Source organism: Oncorhynchus nerka, linkage group LG19, assembly GCF_034236695.1.
Source record: "Oncorhynchus nerka isolate Pitt River linkage group LG19, Oner_Uvic_2.0, whole genome shotgun sequence".
Taxonomy (NCBI): domain Eukaryota; kingdom Metazoa; phylum Chordata; class Actinopteri; order Salmoniformes; family Salmonidae; genus Oncorhynchus; species Oncorhynchus nerka.
Genome location: NC_088414.1, coordinates 6892528 through 6906505, shown reverse-complemented (window position 1 = coordinate 6906505; position 13978 = coordinate 6892528). Strand labels below are relative to the sequence as shown.

Sequence of the window (13978 nt, the reverse complement as noted above, 5' to 3'; positions counted from 1 at the left end):
GCCAGCCTAACATAAGACCGTACTGTGAGACTGACTGATATCTACTGTTCCAGACACATTGAGAAATGAGGAGGTAGCTTCCAGACTGGGACCCTCCCCCGGAGCAGAGGCGGAGCTAAACGGAACCTATGAGAGCGCAGAGGTGGGGAACGGACACCAGTGCCCCACCCCCCTGGTCTCCCTGGGCAACAAGTCTCAGGTGGTCACAGAGAATGGGATGTTGGAGACCGACCCACCTCACGGGTCCGTCACCGGGAGTAATGGATACATCCTCAGCAAGCAGCAGGAGGGGGGGTCTACAACGGGGACAGGCTTGGTGGCTGCCCCACACAGGACTAGCTGGTTGCCTTCCGGCACCACAATGGTGGGACACACCACCACAACCTTCCTGTCCTCCGCAGCAGGGCATGCCCACAGTCCTGGTGCACTAAGAACTGATAACCACCAGGCCGGCTCCCCGTCGGGACAGGGGGACTCAGACACAGAGACTAAAAATGGCACGTCCCCTAGCGACTCCCCCGCCCCCTCTCCGCTGTCCATCGCCATACACCGAGCACGCAAGACCATGTCCAGGCCAGCGTCCAACCAGACACTAAAGGTAGCTAGTATTAGCCTAGTAAAAAGAGAGTCGATGAATGGTTCAGGTATTTCCGTGAGACACACGAGTGAAATTCTATTAAAATGTGAAGCATAGCCGCCTTTTGATTCACTAATATTTTCTTTATCGCCGTAGCTTCTAAACAGGGCATTAACAGAACCAAACGGTGCAGACGAGGAGAGTCTGAATGGACCAGAGGAGGAGAAGACATCCCCCTCCCAGAACCAGCTACCTCAGAGCCAAAACGACTTGCCGGCTGCAGCCACAGCCAAGTCCCAGACAGGTCAGAGAGACAACACTGGGGCCTACAGTACAGGGGAGAGGGTACAAGGCGAACATCACACACAACAACAATGTAATGGCAGTACTTTGCTTACTGGAGGCTATCTACTTATTTCAAGGCTGCAAACGCCAGAGGAGTATGAATAAAAGCTGTGCGTAATGTGACGTAGCTTAAGAGGTTCATGGCTTCTTGAGGCTCAATTGGTTGTTCTTTTCCAGCAGCGTCGGCATCGAGGAAGAAGAAGAGGAAGATGGGAACGTACAGTCTGGTCCCCAGGAAGAAAACCAAAGTGCTGAGGCAGCTGACAGTGGTGGAGATGTTCAGTCAACTTCAACAATCAACTCAAAGCACACAGGTTTCATCTCTCCTACATAGACTTAACTGTCTTAGAATTGAATGGAAATTGGGAGGAAATGTATTAGAATTTGGATATTTGGCTGTCAGCATCATGTTGTAATATTTCTCTGCCCCCAGCCTAAAGAGGTAGCACATGTCAACGGGGAAAGGATGGAGAATGAGTCCGAGGAGGAAGATTTGGAAGATGGAGAGGAATGGGAGGAGGAGGAGGAGCAGGGTGGAGAGGAAGGTGTCTCCACGGGCCAGGAGAAGAGTCGAACATCATGCCTTGCCCTTCAGGTTGAAATCTTAGTTGGTCTGTCTGCACCCCAGTTGAGAATCTTGATAAAATGATGCTTCTATTACATTCATAGATATCACAGGTAGGAAATGCAATTAAATCGTTTTGCAAATGGCCAAACCTCTTTGACATTGTGTGATACTTGTCGGTTCAGGGAGAGGAGCCGGACTCTGAGGAATCAGCTGAAGAGGAAGAAGAGGAGAACGAGTCTGACTTGGTAAAATTACACAACTCTTTTCCCTTCTTTGAGTCCTTTGGAATAGAACGACAGAAGTGAGTGTTTTTGTGAACCCAAACGTTATCAAAGCACAGTCTCTCATGTTGTTCCACCATCAGACTGAGGAGGGGTACATTGATTGACATCGGAGAGAATACATCTCTCAAATGATCTGCTTTACACACAGAGCTCGGAATCCAGCGTGAAGAAGAGATTGAAAAAGAAAGTAAAGGGAGACAGCGCCTGGCTCCGGCCATCCAGGAAACGGAAAAGGAAGCCTAAGCCCAAGATTGAGGGACTCCCTGGTACAGTAACCCACCGCTCTGCCTTATGAGGAACATTATGGAAACATCTGAAGAGAAATCCTACCTTTTGACTTTCTGCTCCCTGTGCTAGCTAACTCTACATCCCTTTCCAGGCACAGGACCCCAGGACCAGGCAGGCCTCAATAAGGAGTACACAGAGGTTCCCGTCCACTTACTCAACCTCAAAGCCCAGGAGAAGCTGCTCTCCTCAATGCACACAGGTGAGTGAGGCCACAGAGGAGTAGGTGATGGGGGAATAAGACGAAATGGGGGAATAAGACGAAATGGGGGTAGTTGTGAACTGAACTGCCTGTTGGTAAGATAATTCCTCTCAGAGATTTTCCCATCCATAGACTACCTTTTAATGTTTCTAAAGACTCCAAAATGGTCTTGGTTTTGTGAGGCAAGGCCTCTGTCCTCCCTGACAGGTTCAGATGACTCATGAGAGCAGCACTGAGCGCCCCCTGGTGGTCTGTCATAGAAATATAAAATCTGATAATCAAGAGTCTAGAACTATACCACTATTGTAGCTCTTGCAGTCTGTATCTTTATAAATTAGTCTCTATAAACTCTTGGAAAGCGCATTAAACCTGTGTCTAGTAAGGGTCATATCGACATCTGTCAGATGAGCTGAGTGGGATGGTCCTCTGTGCAGGAGTTTCTGGGGCTATGGGAAGTGTGGAGCCAGATATGGTGCAGGAGCTGCCCCTCTGCAGCTGTCGCATGGAGACGCCCAAGAGTCGGGAGATCCTCACGCTGGCCGACAGGAAGTGCATGGCCACGGAGAGCGTCGACCGACAGGTGAGCCTTGATGCTAGGCCTCATCATATTTATGCACGTATCCCATTCTCTATGTCCACTTATCATATTCTCTCCCTTTGGCTTCGTCCTGATTATCCACCCCTTTCTCCCTTTTCAGCCTTTGTTTCTCACTCATACGTACCTCTTTCCTTCTCCTCACAGCTGAGCCTGTGTCAGAGTGCGGTTCTAAAGCATGAGATGATGCGTCCCTCAAATTCTGTGCAGCTGCTGGTGCTGTGTGAGGACCACCGGGCCGGCATGGTCAAGCACCAGTGTTGTCCCGGCTGTGGCTTCTTCTGCAGAGCCGTGAGTACTGGGACCTCCCTGGAGTGGGAATGGGCAAACACTGCATCTATTTCTGAGTGGAAAGGGTCTTCTAGTAAGCCAGGAAAAGCTCTTGGTCCTAATTATTAGCGGTTAGAGGGGAAAAAACCTGGCCCTACTTAGAACACTGAACTAGCCAAGGCCTTTATATATTCTGTGATTATGGCCTTCGAAAACGTTAAAAACAGATTCTTCAATGGTAGACACACTGACCTGGCTGTGTATGTTTGGGTTATAGGGTACGTTCATGGAGTGCCAACCGGACATCAACATCTCCCACCGTTTCCACCAGGCCTGTGCCTCAGTACTGAAGGGCCAGACCTTCTGTCCACACTGTGGGGAGGAGGCCAGCAAGGCCAAGGAGGTCACCATCGCCAAGGCCGACACAACCTCCACCGTGCCCGCCACACGTGCTGCACATGACCCTGCCACGCCCAGGACCGCGGAGGGCAGGGCAGACACCACAACTGGAGGGTAGGTTCACAGCACTATTGGGAATAATGGGTCGGGGGGTAAAGCAGGTTAAAGAAAGGAGACTAATCTCACGTTTTCATCAATACATCGTTTCCTCATATTATGTATTCCTTTCAGTCTGGAAAGATGACACTGGTATTTTCAACAGTATCACTCTTCTGTTGCAGTAATCAGGCATTTGTCACCCTTCTGTGTGTGTTCCAGTCCATTCTGTCTCTCTGTGGGAGGTGATCTGGGTGGCCAAGCAGACAGCTCTCTCTCCATCCCACCCGAGCACACACTGGACACCTCCTCCTTCCCTGGAGGCTCCAGAACCGGAGTTCTGCCTCCTGCTGTGGGCATGGGGATCGGCATAGGAGTGGGCGCCGCCCCTAAAGAGACCTTGGAGAGCATCCTGCTGGCACTGGACACAGAGAAGTAAGACATTCTACCAAGACTCAGGGTTTGAGAGGTTAAAAAGTGCTGCTCTACTATGCAACTGTTTGATTGTCCTGATTAGTATTTCACTCTCTCACTACCACCCCCTCACCAGTCTCCTCTTAACCACTTTAAGTGTTACTAACAAGGTTTTGATGCAACCTTTTCATGCGTGTAGTCGATGCCGGATAAAAAATGGCACGACCCACTTGATGGAAACGGCACATTTGTCAGTGAACTTCCCAAATGTCGACAAAACAAATTACGCTAGACAAGGTGGGAACGTTTTGTCTTTTTTTTTAAATGATGCGAGAAATAGTGGGGGAAGACTTCAAGCTGGTTGAGAGAATGCCAAGCGTGTGCAAAGCTGTCATGAAGGCAAAGGGTGGCCACTTTGTAGAATCTCAAATATAACATATATTTAGATTTGTTTAACACTTTTTTGGTTACTACATGATTCCATATGTGCTATTTCATAGTTTTGATGTCTTCACTATTATTCTACAAAGTAGAAAATGGTAAAAAGAAAAAAAAGTCCAAACTTTTGACTGGTACTGTAAGTATTCAAATCCTTTACTATGAGACTCGAAATTGAGCTCAGATGCATCCTGTTTCCATTGATCATCCTTGAGATGTTTCTACAACTTGATTGGAGTCCACATGTCGTAAATTCAATTGATTGGACATGATTTGGAAAGGCACACACCTGTCTATATAAGGTTCCACAGTTGACCGTGCATATCAGAGCAAAAACCAAGCCGTGAGGTTGAAGGAATTGTCCGTAGAGCTCCGGGATTGTGTCGAGGCACAGATCTGGGGAAGGATACCAAAACAATTCTGCAGCATTGAAGGTCCCCCAAGAATACAGTGGCTTCCATCAATCTTAAATGGAAGAAGTTTGGAACCACCAAGACTCTTCCTAGAGCTGGCCGCCTGGCCAAACTGAGCAATTGGGGGAGAAGGGCCTTGGTCAGGGAGGTGACCAAGAACCCAATTGTCACACTGACAGAGCTCCAGAGTTTCTCTGCGGAGATGGGAGAACCTTCCAGAAGGACAACCATCTCTGCAGCGCTCCACGATTCAGGCCTTTATGGTAGATTGGCCAGATGGAAGCCACTCCTCAGTAAAATGCGCATGACAGCCTGCTTGCAGTTTGCCAAATGGCACCTACAGGACACAGCATGAGAAACAAGGTTCTAATGGCCTAATGAAAACAATTATTTGGCCTGAATGCTAAATGTCACATCTGGAGGAAACCTGGCAGCATCCCTATGGTGAAGCAGAGTGGTGGCAGCATCATGCTACGGGGATGTTCTTCAGTGGCAAGGACTGGCAGACTAGTCGGGATCGAGGGAAAGATGAACGTAGCAAAGAACAGAGAGATCCTTGATGGAAACCTGTTCCACCGAGCTCCTGACCTCAGACTGGGGCGAAGATTCACCTTCCAACAGGACAAAGAGCCCGGACTTGAGCCCGATCTAACATCACTGGAGAGACCTGAAAACAGCTGTGCAGTGACGCTCCTCATCCAACCTGACAGAGCTTGAGAGGATCTGCAGAGAAGAATTGGAGAAACTCCCCAAATACAGGTGTGCCAAGCTTGTAGCTTCATACCCAAGAAGACTCGAGGCTGTAATCACTGCCAAAGGTGCTTCAACAAAGTACACACTCAACAAAATACTTATGTAAATGTAATATTTCAGTTTTTCATTATGAGGTAGTGTGTGTGTGTGTGTAGATTGATGAGGAGGGAAAGAAAATGTTTTAATAAATTTTAGGAAAAGGCTGTAAAGTGGAAAAAGTCAAGGGGTCTGAATAGTTTTTGACGGCCCAGTAAGAGAACGTTGAGGGTTCCTCAGCTACCTTCCTGTGTGACATGTTCATGCACACGTTAAATGATTTCTGTTTTCATCAATATTTTCCTGTTGTTATTGTGAAGGTGTATTCCTGTGGACTGACTTGTTCCATGTGTCCTGCATCAGGCCCAAGAAGCTGCGGTTTCACCCCAAGCAGCTGTTTATCTCTGCTAAACAGGGAGAAATACAGAAGGTCTTGCTCATGTTGGGTGAGGGAGATGTCTTTTTTTTTTTTAACTAAGATATTAAACAAGCGTCATTATCTGGTCAGGTTTCTGTGAATAACAAATGTCCCTCTGTATCCCTGTCCACCAGTGGATGGGGTAGACCCTAACTTTAAGATGGAGAGCCAGAGCAGACGCACCCCCCTCCATGTAGCATCTGAGGCAGGCCACCAGGAGATCTGTCACCTGCTGGTTCAGGTGAGGCTTGGCTATGGTTCCCACTGGGAGTGGATGAGGGAAGGGGTAGACGCTGCATTGCACGGACATGCATCGAGACCTTCCAACATGGGTTCCACGGCATCGGTTGACTCGCCAGGTTATTACGTTGCACACGTGTTGACGTCTTCATAGCGGATCATTTTAATCGGACAGTCATCAACATCTTATCAAGGATCAATTTCGACAGTATTGAGTGGATCAGAGTAGATTGATCTAGTTGTTTTGGTCTGTCCCTCCCTCCCTACCAGTCTGGTGCTAACCTGGACATCTGCGATGAGGACCAGCGCACTCCCCTGATGGAGGCCTGTGAGAACAACCACCTGGAGGCGGTCTGCTACCTACTGAGGGCGGGAGCCATCGCCAGCCACAAGGTGGGTTCACACACCCTCTCTAACACCACAACGACACGCATACCTCATTCTCCCGGGAGACTTCATTAGTCTATATTTCCATGGGGGCAGTGGCTTAGGCTTTGGTAATAGTGTTTTGATGGCCTACTAACAGGGCTTGCATGCTATATCGAGGGTTGTGTTGTGTTACAGTGGTATGAATCTTATGACGGCAGCAATGTGTGTTGGACTCCCTTCTGTTCTCCAGGATGTGGAGGGGTTCACTTGTCTCCACCTGGCTGCTAAGATTGGCCATTATAACATTGTGGAGCATCTACTCTCCACAGGACTCATAGACATCAACTGTCAGGTGAGTTCTGCTTTTTTCAGTCATAAACCGGTGAAACACAAACTTGGTGAGCTGTAATTCTGCACAATGTTTAGTCCCTCAAGATGATTATAGCTTACCATGGCTTGTGTTGGTTGTACCACGGAAGTCAATCAGAAGCAGGAGTGCTTTCATGTTAATTCAGTTGTTGTTTTGCTCTGGCCCATGTTTGTGTTGTGCTCTCACTAGTAGCCTTTCCGTAGGGGCCTGACTCTCCTCTCGGTGGGCGAACTGCTCCCATCCGCTCCACATGGGCTCCTAATGGTTTCCTCTTACATTGCAGCTGCTGTGGAAGGATCTGTTCTTTCTCAGCATGCATTAGTTAGGATTTACAACCCCATTGGCTACCCTGTCGACGTGAAAGCCAACTTGTTTGTGTAAAGCTACTGAGCCAGTTGTCGTTGACCTCCTATTCTGGCCATCTCTAAAACAGATGTTTCTCTGCCTCAAAAATGTATCTGATCTCAGGGATGTGTGGCAGGGATGCTCCAGCATTTCAAAAGGAGAGGTCCTTTTGCGTGCCACCATCAAGGGCACTCTGAGGCCATATGATTGTGGTACTGCAGAGTTTAAAAACCTGAGTATGGTATTTGATGTCTCTATTTGAAGTGCTTGACCTTGCTGCAGGTATTGATCCATTATGGCAGGAACGATGTCATGGCAGTCTTTGTCCTTGTGGTAATACATCCTCCTCAACCTCTTATAATATCTCTTGGAGAAGGTTAGTGACACCGCTCGTTGTTATATCCAGGACATTGAAGCAATCCCGTGCTGTAGGGGCCCATTGTTAAAGCTGTGATGTGTTACTCTCTCTAGGACGATGGCGGTTGGACGGCTATGATTTGGGCAACAGAATATAAGCACCTAGAGCAGGTGAAGATGCTGCTCAATAAAGGGGCTGACATCAACATTAGGGACAAGGTCAGTAACTAGGGTTAACTGAGAGTCTTCATGACCTCTCACAAGCCAAATTATTTTTGTTTCATTTACTTTGCTCTATCTTGAGTTTTTATTTTTTTTTGTCTGACTTTGTCGTCGTATATGACTTTGTCGTGAATTTGCTAACTGTTGTCTGTTTGTAGGAGGAGAACATCTGTCTCCACTGGGCGGCCTTCTCTGGCAGTGTGGAGATTGCTGAGCTCCTCCTAGAGTCCAAGTGTGACCTCCATGCTGTCAACATCCACGGAGACTCCCCCCTGCACATCGCTGCACGGGAGAACAGGCTCGAATGTGTCACGTGAGTGGAGGTTGAGGGGAAATGACTGGTGATTCGGCAATAAGTAATAGAATCTCCATCTACAGCACTGCTGTAGACTGTAGTCCCATCAGGACTATTCCATCTAGTGCAGTTAAGTGATGGTGTTGAAGGCTATGATCTGTGGCCCCTCAGGCTCTTTTTGTCTCGCGGGGCGGATGTCAACCTGAAGAACCGTGAGGGGGAGACGCCGCCAGACTGCTGCAGCCACAGTTCCAGGGTGTGGCTCACCCTGCAGACTAACAGGAGGGTGAAGGAGCAGGCCAGGAGCAGCACCCAGGGGGAGAAGGTCCTTAACAGGTAGAATTCCTCGATCGCCGTCTCTCAAACGTTCATGCATTTCTCTCACACGTTTACCTTTCTGATGCTCTGTCTCTGATCCACGCATGGTAACCTTTTCTACCCTTTCCTCTACTTGTGGCTACCTCTTTTTGACCGATTGTCAAGTATAATATAATATCCACTGGGACCTTTTTGCTGACCAGTACATCTTTCACCACAGAGACATAGCCCGGGGGTATGAGGGAGTTCCGGTCCCCTGTGTCAACTCAGTGGACAGTGAGCCCTGTCCGGATAACTACAAATATGTCCCAGACAACTGTGTCACGTGCCCCATGAACATAGACAAGAACATCACACACTTACAGGTGGGTCATGTGACCGGATAGACCAGGGGTCTCCAGCAACTCGCAGCCCACATATGAGTAGCTCGCCAAACAATTGTGAAAGTACATGCAATCTTCCACGGTTTCCACAGCAAACTGTCATAAACAAATATCAACACCACAAGCTCCCGGCTACTATGTAATCAACGCAACATTGACCCATCCCTAGTTAGGTTTGGCTTTTTAAGCCAATAGTGGCTAACACAATATCTGCCTATTTAATTTCCAGCACTACTGTCTGTCTGTCTGTGTGTGTGGTGCGCGTGTTTGTCTATCACTCTGTGTTGTAAGCAAGGTGATGTGTTAACCATCTTGTGGGTCGACAGAAATACTTTCCACAAAACCTTCTCAATTAAATGTTACCTGCAAAGTAGGCTTACCTGTCAAACGTATATCATTTGTAAACTTTGCCATGAAATGAGTACAGCACTATCGCTAGATCGGCACATTCCTCACTAGGGCCAAATGCACAATTAAAGGGGAATTGCACTCAAATGTGTTTTCATCTCAAATAAATGATCTTCTGATGTGATTTAAGCATTGACATGAACTCAACATCCAATTTCATTGTTTCTCTATGAACAATTGTAATTTTAAGAATGGAAAAACTAAAGCATTAAACCAGAAGAAATACATTATAAATATAAAACAATTTAGGGGAACAAAATCTGATTTTATAGGGCCCCCCTTGGAGTTGTTTAGGAACCATTATTTTACCAGGTATATTGACAGAAAAGTCTTGTACACTAAGGCCCCGGGGAAAAGTTGCAGATGAGAAGAATGTGCCTGTTTGAAAGCTAGGGGGAAAAAATCGTAGCGCTCAACATGCTTCATTTAAAAAAAAGTAGCTCTCATTCTAGAAAAGGTTGGAGACTCCTAGAATAGACCATCCTAGAGTTGATCATACTTGATGACCTGAAAGATGAAATTACCATCTTTCTCTCTGCGATCCACAGTACTGTGTGTGTAAAGACGACTGCTCCTCAAGCAGCTGCATGTGTGGCCAGCTTAGCCTGCGCTGTTGGTATGACAAGGTAAGACCCAACACTTCACTATCATTATTGTTGACAAAAGTGCTGGTCTCCTATGATTGTCATGTCTGTTCCTGTGACCTTTCTCAGGATGGTCGTCTGCTCCCGGAGTTCTGTCGTGAGGAACCGCCCCTCATCTTCGAGTGTAACCACGCCTGCTCCTGCTGGAGAACCTGCAAGAACCGCGTGGTGCAGAACGGACTGAGGTACCTCCAATTTCCTGTCTCTACATTCAACCATATTTTTTTTACAACCAAGCCAACACTCCTCAACCCTATTGATGATAACATCTAGATCAGAAGAAAATGTATTTCAGTCAAACCTCTCATACACTCCTCAACCCTATTGATGATAACATCTAGATCAGAAGAAAATGTATTTCAGTCAAACCTCTCATACACTCCTCAACCCTATTGATGATAACATCTAGATCAGAAGAAAATGTGTTTCAGTCAAACCTCTCATACACTCCTCAACCCTATTGATGATAACATCTAGATCAGAAGAAAATGTATTTCAGTCAAACCTCTCATACACTCCTCAACCCTATTGATGATAACATCTAGATCAGAAGAAAATGTATTTCAGTCAAACCGCAACCACTCATTGGGAAGTTGTAATGCATCTGACATCCCAAAATGCATGTCGGGATAATGTGTTTGAATGTGCTGTTAGTACATCCATACTGAAGGAGTTTTTCTGTTCAGGGTCCGGCTGCAGCTGTTCCGGACCAGTCGTATGGGCTGGGGGGTGCGGACACTGCAGGAAATTCCCCAGGGAACCTTTGTGTGCGAGTGAGTCCTAGACATACCCCCTTTCACGATGCCTAGTTTTACCGCACCTTCAAGCTCTTAGATGATTTCCCATTCAATGTCATCTGTGCGTGGTGCTGCATTGCTATTTGGTGGGGTTGATGGGTCCCTGACCTCACTTCCTGTCCACAGGTATGTCGGGGAGATCATCTCTGACGCAGAGGCAGATGTCAGGGAAAACGACTCCTACCTGTTCAACCTAGACAGCAAGGTAGGGATCAGTGCTCATGAATGTCATTCAATCTTGCTGGCTAACTTTAGGATCAAATCTAAAATGTAACTATAGGTATCTCAACTTGGACCACTGTAATTGCAGTAGGATCTGCTGTGCTTTGCAGGCAGATTTCAATCTGTTACCCGGTGATAAATTCATTCATATTCTTGTCTCTTGAGGCCTTTCCTGGACTTGTTTCTAAAACACTCGGCTATTCTACGATTATTGTCTTACTTTGTGCTATTCGAATCTGATTTTATTAGTCACACGTGCCGAATACAACAGACGTAGACCTTACAGTGAAATGCTGACTTACGAGCCCCTAACCAACAGGTGTAGACCTTACAGTGAAATGCTTTACTTACGAGCCCCTAACCAACAGGTGTAGACCTTACAGTGAAATGCTTTACTTACGAGCCCCTAACCAACAGATGTAGACCTTACAGTGAAATGCTGACTTACGGGCCCCTAACCAACAGGTGTAGACCTTACAGTGAAATGTTGACTTACGAGCCCCTAACCAACAGATGTAGACCTTACAGTGAAATGCTTACTTACGAGCCCCTAACCAACAGATGTAGACCTTACAGTGAAATGCTTTACTTACGAGCCCCTAACCAACAGATGTAGACCTTACAGTGAAATGCTTACTTACGAGCCCCTAACCAACAGATGTAGACCTTACAGTGAAATGCTGACTTACGAGCCCCTAACCAACAGATGTAGACCTTACAGTGAAATGCTTACTTACGAGCCCCTAACCAACAGGTGTAGACCTTACAGTGAAATGCTGACTTACGAGCCCCTAACCAACAGGTGTAGACCTTACAGTGAAATGCTGACTTGTAGACCTTACAGTGAAATGCCCCCCTAACCAACAGGTGTAGACCTTACAGTGAAATGCTGACTTACGGGCCCCTAACCAACAGGTGTAGACCTTACAGTGAAATGCTTACTTACGGGCCCCTAACCAACAGGTGTAGACCTTACAGTGAAATGCTGACTTACGGGCCCCTAACCAACAGGTGTAGACCTTACAGTGAAATGCTGACTTACGGGCCCCTAACCAACAGGTGTAGACCTTACAGTGAAATGCTTACTTACGAGCCCCTAACCAACAGATGTAGACCTTACAGTGAAATGCTTACTTACGGGCCCCTAACCAACAGGTGTAGACCTTACAGTGAAATGCTGACTTACGGGCCCCTAACCAACAGGTGTAGACCTTACAGTGAAATGCTTTACTTACGAGCCCCTAACCAACAGGTGTAGACCTTACAGTGAAATGCTGACTTACGAGCCCCTAACCAACAGATGTAGACCTTACAGTGAAATGCTGACTTACGGGCCCCTAACCAACAGGTGTAGACCTTACAGTGAAATGCTTACTTACGAGCCCCTAACCAACAGACGTAGACCTTACAGTGAAATGCTTACTTACGAGCCCCTAACCAACAGATGTAGACCTTACAGTGAAATACTTACTTACGGGCCCCTAACCAACAGGTGTAGACCTTACAGTGAAATGCTGACTTACGAGCCCCTAACCAACAGGTGTAGACCTTACAGTGAAATGCTGACTTACGAGCCCCTAACCAACAGATGTAGACCTTACAGTGAAATGCTTACTTACGAGCCCCTAACCAACAGGTGTAGACCTTACAGTGAAATGCTGACTTACGAGCCCCTAACCAACAGGCGTAGACCTTACAGTGAAATGCTGACTTACGAGCCCCTAACCAACAGTGCGGTTTAAAAAAAAAGATATGGATAAGAATAAGAGCTAAAAGTAACAAGTAATTTAAGAGCAGCAGTAAAAAAATAAGGTAAACCGGGGGGTGCAAGTACAGAGTCCATGTACAGAGTCCATGTACAGAGTCCATGTACAGAGTCCATGTACAGAGTCCATGTACAGAGTCCATGTACAGAGTCCATGTACAGAGTCCATGTACAGCGGTTAGTTGAGGTAGTATGTGCATGTACAGAGTCCATGTACAGCGGTTAGTTGAGGTAGTATGTGCAAGTACAGAGTCCATGTACACCGGTTAGTTGAGGTAGTATGTTCATGTACAGAGTCCATGTACACCGGTTGAGGTAGTATGTGCAAGTACAGAGTCCATGTACAGCGGTTAGTTGAGGTAGTATGTTCATGTACAGAGTCCATGTACAGCGGTTAGTTGAGGTAGTATGTGCAAGTACAGAGTCCATGTACAGCGGTTAGTTGAGGTAGTATGTTCATGTACAGAGTCCATGTACAGCGGTTAGTTGAGGTAGTATGTTCATGTACAGAGTCCATGTACAGCGGTTAGTTGAGGTAGTATGTTCATGTACAGAGTCCATGTACAGCGGTTAGTTGAGGTAGTATGTTCATGTACAGAGTCCATGAGGTAGTATGTTCATGTACAGAGTCCATGTACAGCGGTTAGTTGAGGTAGTATGTTCATGTACAGAGTCCATGTACAGAGTCCATGTACAGCGGTTATGTTCATGTTCCATGTACACCGGTTGAGGTAGTATGTTCATGTACAGAGTCCATGTACAGCGGTTAGTTGAGGTAGTATGTTCATGTACAGAGTCCATGTACAGCGGTTAGTTGAGGTAGTATGTTCATGTACAGAGTCCATGTACACCGGTTAGTTGAGGTAGTATGTTCATGTACAGAGTCCATGTACACCGGTTGAGGTAGTATGTTCATGTAGTTAATTAAAAGTGACTTGGCACAGATGACAACAGAGAGTGGCAGTGGTGTGGAGCGGGGAATGCAAATAGTCTGGCTAGACATTTGACTAGGTGTTCATGAGTCTTATGGCTTGGGGGTAGAAGCTGTTTAGAAGCCTAGATTTGGCCCTCCGGTACCGCTTGCCTTGCGGTAGCAGAGAGAACAGTCTATGACTAGGGTGGCTGGAGTCTTTGACAATTTTTAGGGCCT

At 46.8% G+C, this 13978-nt stretch overlaps 1 protein-coding gene across 4 annotated transcripts in view; it reads left to right on the top strand.

The window, feature by feature from the left end:
* The window catches only part of ehmt1b (euchromatic histone-lysine N-methyltransferase 1b), a 30934-nt gene that overhangs the window by 14187 nt on the left and 2769 nt on the right, over positions 1–13978 (top strand). For 2 of the 4 annotated variants that reach the window (XM_029689193.2, XM_029689192.2), the window contains exons 3-25: positions 54–598; positions 734–881; positions 1100–1236; positions 1356–1517; positions 1673–1735; positions 1923–2040; positions 2154–2261; positions 2696–2841; positions 3004–3147; positions 3404–3639; positions 3844–4056; positions 6039–6121; positions 6228–6334; positions 6604–6726; positions 6953–7054; positions 7889–7993; positions 8155–8309; positions 8463–8627; positions 8830–8974; positions 9949–10026; positions 10114–10229; positions 10731–10817; positions 10968–11046. In XM_029689193.2, the coding sequence (XP_029545053.2) occupies positions 54–598; positions 734–881; positions 1100–1236; positions 1356–1517; positions 1673–1735; positions 1923–2040; positions 2154–2261; positions 2696–2841; positions 3004–3147; positions 3404–3639; positions 3844–4056; positions 6039–6121; positions 6228–6334; positions 6604–6726; positions 6953–7054; positions 7889–7993; positions 8155–8309; positions 8463–8627; positions 8830–8974; positions 9949–10026; positions 10114–10229; positions 10731–10817; positions 10968–11046 (3365 nt within the window). The remainder of the gene's footprint in view (positions 1–53; positions 599–733; positions 882–1099; positions 1237–1355; positions 1518–1672; positions 1736–1922; positions 2041–2153; positions 2262–2695; positions 2842–3003; positions 3148–3403; positions 3640–3843; positions 4057–6038; positions 6122–6227; positions 6335–6603; positions 6727–6952; positions 7055–7888; positions 7994–8154; positions 8310–8462; positions 8628–8829; positions 8975–9948; positions 10027–10113; positions 10230–10730; positions 10818–10967; positions 11047–13978) is intronic. The other 2 variants (XM_065004678.1, XM_065004680.1) reach the window with 1 other exon arrangement.